General features: G+C 39.4%; 1 protein-coding gene across 1 annotated transcript; it reads left to right on the top strand.

Moving 5' to 3' along the window:
- The first annotated feature begins 767 nt into the window (after positions 1-767).
- On the top strand, positions 768-4,819 carry tnfrsf9a (tumor necrosis factor receptor superfamily, member 9a). The gene is made up of 7 exons (XM_034591559.1): positions 768-1,174; positions 1,736-1,858; positions 1,951-2,088; positions 2,604-2,676; positions 2,764-2,867; positions 2,963-3,127; positions 3,263-4,819. The coding sequence occupies exons 1-7, from the start codon at positions 1,039-1,041 to the stop codon at positions 3,376-3,378; spliced, it is 855 nt and encodes a 284-aa protein (XP_034447450.1). The 5' UTR covers positions 768-1,038; the 3' UTR covers positions 3,379-4,819.
- Positions 4,820-6,078: the final 1,259 nt, after the last annotated feature.

Genomic DNA, 6,078 nt, shown 5'->3' with positions numbered 1-6,078 from the left:
TTTTTCACAGAAGCAGGAAAGTCCCTCGCCACACGTTTACGCTTTCTTCACTAAGCCACGTGATTCAGACTTTGTCAAATTACATCAAATTAAACTGCGGTGAAGTTTAAATATAATTAAAAGTACCGTTACTTCATTTAACCTTTGGTAACCTCAGGTACAGAAAAACTGATTCAGTTACATATGACGTCTGTAAATCCACCGCTGAAAAGTGGTGATTATCGTCTCTAAAAGGATGAACATGAAGGAAATATTAGATAATATGATAAGTAAAAGTATAAAAATTAAAAAGAATTTTCTCTGGGTTGGTTGCACTTTTCCAAAAGTAGTTTAGTTCAGTGCTTTATCAACAATTAGCATTAGTGAAATGTGTAATTATTGATAAAGTAGTATATATATATATATATATATATATATATATAACTTTATAAAGTATATTTTAAATAGTAATGGAACTGCAACAATACTTATTTTGATTTACACATTTGTGGAATATTATGTTTGCCAGACACACCTTTGTGTTCTACAGTCTAAAAGGTTTAATCACTGTTACTACTCCTAAATCTGGACAAGTTGGAACAAGTGTAGCATAATGTATTTGTATCAGAATACACAAATGGATCTCTCTTTCTCCCCCCCCCCCCTCTATCTATCTATCTATCTCTCTCTCTCTCTCTCTCTCTCTCTCTCTCTCTCTCTCTCTCTCTCTCTCTCTCTCTCTCTCAGACCCGCCCCCTGGAGAATAAAGTATGAATAGAACGCTCAGGGTTAGTCATGTTACTGAATGAGCAGGCCACAGCACAGAGAGAATTTCTTAACGGGACATCAATATTTAGCTTGAGAATAATGTTAAGAAACTCGATGTATGCTTAGATTAAAAGTGCAGATTTAAAGGAACAGAAAACTAGGAGCCATAAATAATAATAATAAGAAGAAGAAGACGAAGATACCTGGGAAAGTTCTTGGATTGAACTACCTCACAATCTCCCTGAAGCGTGAGCAGCATCCTTGACTGAAGACGTGACGGCTGACATCAGAATGGCTGCGATCCTGCGGGTGATGGGTTTCTCTCTGCTCATGCAGGGGTGTCTGAGCAGTGTTGGACACACGGACACAGGCTGCATGAGATGGACCCCAAATGGAAAGAATTCTTGCTGTGATGCCTGTCGTCCAGGTAGGTCATCGAGGTCTCGAGTTTTAAGACCCCACAGTAGATGTAGACCTAATATATTCATAGAGATTTCTGAGATAGCTGCTGTTTTAGTTGCGTTTAAAAGGTTTAAAAACAGGATAAGAACAACAAGAGAAAGTTCCTCTCTGTTCCCTTTCTTCATAAAACCAGCTCTTATGAAATAATGTTCACAATATTGTCCTGTTTCATTATTGTATTTTATTTTCATTACTCCATGCATCTTGCATCTTACAAGTTGTGTGTGAGTGTGTAATAATAATATTCCAGTTCCTCTGTGGTGGTTTCCTGTCACCAATTGTAGTTTCTGTGGTTTTTCAGCTAATACCACAACAAAGAGAGAAGACATAGATGATGCAACTGAATGATAATAATCAGGAGCAGTGCTTTTTACAGTTTAGTTTAAGTAACATTATGTTTTTTTGATATTGAAGCTTTCCTGTGCTGTATCTCATCATTCATTACCTCGGGTTCCCAGACCTGTTACTTCATTGAAGGATCTAATCTCACTGATTACAATAATGTGACACGTGTGTGTGTTTGCAGGAAACCACCTGGTCAGACGCTGTGGTACGACACTAGGAGATCTTTGCACCCCTTGCGAGTCCGGCACATTTCAAGCGGACCCTGGACTAAAATACATGTGCAACACGTGTACACAATGTGCAGGTATGCAAGTGTCACAAACACATTTTGTTTACAACTTTACAATCTCAGAATCCAATATAAAACGACTTTTGTCCACGTCTCTGTGTGTTCAGGGGCTCAGGTCTACGTGAAAGTGTGCACCCCCACAAAGGACGCAGAGTGCGGCTGTAAACAAGGACTTCTTTGTGGTGACGGCAGCTGTACCTTCTGTATCAAGAAGTGTGACAAAGGTGAAGAACCCACAAAGGAACGTAAGTAAAAACTACAGTTATTATCATATATATATATATATATCTCATCATATATTGAATCTGGGATGGACTTGTGAGGTGGATTGTTTGAATGTAGGTTTGGATGTATTCCGATTGTCTTGGACACTGGTGGGACTAGAAGATATGTTTTTTATTATTATGTTTTCAGGTTGTCCATCTGTCCGTCTCATAGATTTTCGTGGTCAAGGTCACCGTGACCTCACAAACACATTTTCTTTGCCTTCGCCTTGAGGGAATATTTTCACATTTGGCACAAATATCAACTTGCACTCAAGGATTAACTGATTAGAATTTGGTGGCCAAAGATAAAGGTCACATCTGGAAAAACAATTATGCATACAGAAACTGCACTGGTTGGCAGAGGCATACAACTGCAGAGCGATATTCTTAGTTTGAACTTCTTCCTACTCTTTTTCGAGGGTGGATTGCCTTATTTTTCTTTATTTTAACGTGTTCAAAATAAATGAATAAATGAATGGCGGCTGTCTCTTCAGGTTCCTGCAGACCGTGTCCAACTGGAACCTTCAACGACCAGGACCATCAGATGTGTAAACCCTGGGAAACCAAGTGAGAAATGCTTTGCTCTTTTGCTGTTGATTTACTGACAAACTGAATTCACCAAATTCACTGGTATCTTTCTATGCTTTTCCACAGGTGTCCAAATCTCGATCAATATATTGTGTCCCATGGAACTACGACTTCTGACATCACGTGTGCCAGCGTGGCATTGAGTCCATTGCACAAACCCAGCGACCCAGGTGAGGCTTGACTCTGTTCTCCTCATGCAATCATTTTGAATCTGTTTTTTTTTTAACTTGGAGATCAGCTGTAATGTCTTGCTGTTCTGTGTCAGGTACCACGGAGCAGAAATGGCCGCTGGTCTTATCTGTGGTGACCAGTTTAACTCTGACCAGCTTCATCATCATCATCATCCTCACTGTGACGATGAAACATGTCCAGAAAAGAAAGAAGACACAAAAGATAGTCACAAACACAGTGATAATCCGAACCCCCACAGGTAAACACTATATTTAATGATCGACCACAAAGAGATTATTGTGTTTGTGCTACCTGAGTTATTGTGATTATACAGGATGTTTATTAAGTTGTTCAGAAACACACAAAAATATATGTTTTTGTTTCGTTTCTTTAGATCATCCACTGCCATTAAGAGCAGTAGAGTGCAGTTTTCACGAGGCCGAGCAGGAGGAAGGCGGCAGCTCAGAGTCGCTGGACACCAAGGAATCTTTAGACCAGCTCCTCCCATGAAAAGAAGGGACCAGGCGAGAAGGACACACTAAAATACCTGTGAATTCCCATCAAGAACAAGATGGGATCCTTCTCTTTGATACTGCAGTGTTTGGAGGTGAACAACCCGGCTATCTTTAAAAACATGAGTGCTACCTAATCAGAGATCAAGTTCAAAGATTTGCTCAATAATTAAACCGGGAAATAATTTTCGACAGGAAATGTACGCATGGGAGGAATTCTGAGAAGTTCGTCTATTCATCATGTACCCTGTGTTTTCCCCCTGTCAGTCAAGCTTGAAAGTTTAACTGCTCCTGATATAGTCATGGGAAGTTTTTAATGTTTAGATTTAGACACCAGATAAAAGGTGAAAACAACACAAAACTTGTTATAAAAACCAAAGGAGCAAAGAACCTAAGCAACTTTTTTTTTTTTCTTTTTAAACTACTTTCAAACAAAGTAGTTGGACTGTGTGAAATGATTCAGAGTTTAAATATTACTGTGGTATTTAAGTGGGCAGAGTATGAGTGTACAGTGCAGGTGGGAGTTCTGAGGCCGAGCCCACACATTCCAAAACAGTGCTCAGCCTACAGATACTGTACCTCGCGTTTACTGCTGATTTTGTACATGTATATGTCTGTTACTTCGCAGCGGCAGCAGGACGATGCTGTTGATCAAGATTTTGTGGGAGAGGTAGTTTGTTAGCTGTGGTCTGTTTTTGTTTATTTTCTAAAATGGATGGGGACTTTATTTTGTGATAAACTGTGAACATGGATAAGAATGGCAGTCAGCAGAGAGCATATCTCCACCAAGGGCCAATGGAATTTTGATATTTATGTGGATCTACAAACAAATTCCACACACCCATAAACATCAGTCCCTTAAAAATGCCTTATTCTTCTATTTTTTTTTATCCAGGTCCATTAGTTATTCTCTGAGAAATCAACAAAAGTGTTAAAAAACACCAACTCTCAGTGTTAAAGACGGTGAAAAGGTATTCCTGCTCCCTCCTTCTGATTCGTTAATACCTCCTTCTACCAAGTTTCTTGGAAATCTGTCTTACAGTTTCTGTGCATTCCTTATCTGGAGGTAATAACCGTCACATTGAAGGAACAAGGAACTACAGAAAGTCCATTAAAGGGAGTTTCAGCTTTTGTAAAAAAGTAACCCAACAACTCACGTTAGGTTAAAGCACCGGGGAGTCCACAGAGTGGGAAATGCAAATCACACACAGCTCTTCATTCATGAGTCATTTGTTTAAAGCCCAGCTGTTCATTGAACAAGCTGGAACACGTCTCTTGTCCAACTTTGCACTCTGGTGATGTCACTGGCTGCCCACACAAGTTTGAGATTCCTTTTAAGTGCGTCATCCTCGTAATGACATACATTTAACAAACGAATTAGTCACTCATTAAATCAGTTTCAATTGTCATGTTGAAACCTCCCACCACAACCACCACCAAAACCAGTCTGTCTCGTTCTCCCTTTTGCTTTGGTTTAACTTTTATCCCAGTGGGCCAAGAGATAAAGAGAACAAGTGGCTTGCATAGCATGTATCTTGAATGGAAAAGTTGTGCAACACTGTCTGGGCTTGTGATGAACATCTGATCACAATGAGTCACAGCCGGAGCAAAGTCACATCTGGTAGAAGGCCACAAACATCACAGGTGAACGTAACCAGAGTCAGACAGCAAAAGAACTGATGCACTTTATTTCACCCCTTACCTGGAATTAATGTTATGCACTTCTGTGAATTCATCTTTCTGCCTCATCACGATTTTTTATATTACTTGTTTTTCTATTATATGCATATTCATGATTATCTATGAAAACTGGATTACACTGTGCTACATTATACGTTTATGACATTGTACTTTTTTAAACAGCCAATAAAAATATTTATTTGTTATACAGTATCATTCATAGTGGTCCACTGAAGCAGTGGTACATTTCCTTTGTAAAGAATACAAAAACTGGTGTTCTAAATGTGGGAATAAAATGAACATAATACAAACAAACCATCTACAGAGTGTGTTATTTGTGTAAAAATCGAATCCTTCTCGTGTCCCGCAGGTCTGGACTGATAAAAAATCCTCCTAAGAAAATATACAAACCATGCTTTGGATACTGTACCGATTAATCTAAGCCTGAAGTACCACATACAAGTTTTTTTTGGAGTTTTCAAATGCATCTCTTTCCCTCAGGGGATGGAGCAGGCTCAGATGTCATCATGTGACCTGGTGTAAGTGTTAAAATTCCGTCACACGATAACAAGCGGTCGGATATGTGGGGAAACCAGGGTCACAGGGACGGCCTCTCTTGAAAATCTCCAAAATAGCTGCTAACCTTTGAGCTTAGATTACTTTGCTGAATACATAATGACCCCAAAGATCGAACATCCGTCCTCACAAGTTGGGTTATATTTACATTTGGATATTACAATGCACCGTGACATAAAATGATGACAGTTGTAATATGTGTTTCCGTATTTAAATAATGATTAAATAAGTTCATTTGATTGTCGTAGTGCTTCGGCAGACGCGGCAGGAGTCTGGTCAAACTGCTCTGAAACAAAGTTGGCAGTCGCTCACCCGAAAACCCCCTCACTCAGGTTATCAGAGTAACTTCTTGTTTTGTCCTCTTGGTTAAAGTGAGCAGCTCAGGGTTTCTCCTCTACAGTCAGACAATGCTAAACTGATGGTGAGGAAGTTACCTCTCATT

The sequence above is a fragment of the Hippoglossus hippoglossus genome, chromosome 7 (assembly GCF_009819705.1).
Source record: "Hippoglossus hippoglossus isolate fHipHip1 chromosome 7, fHipHip1.pri, whole genome shotgun sequence".
NCBI classification, from domain to species: Eukaryota; Metazoa; Chordata; class Actinopteri; order Pleuronectiformes; family Pleuronectidae; genus Hippoglossus; species Hippoglossus hippoglossus.
This window is presented reverse-complemented; position numbering and strand designations above follow the sequence as displayed.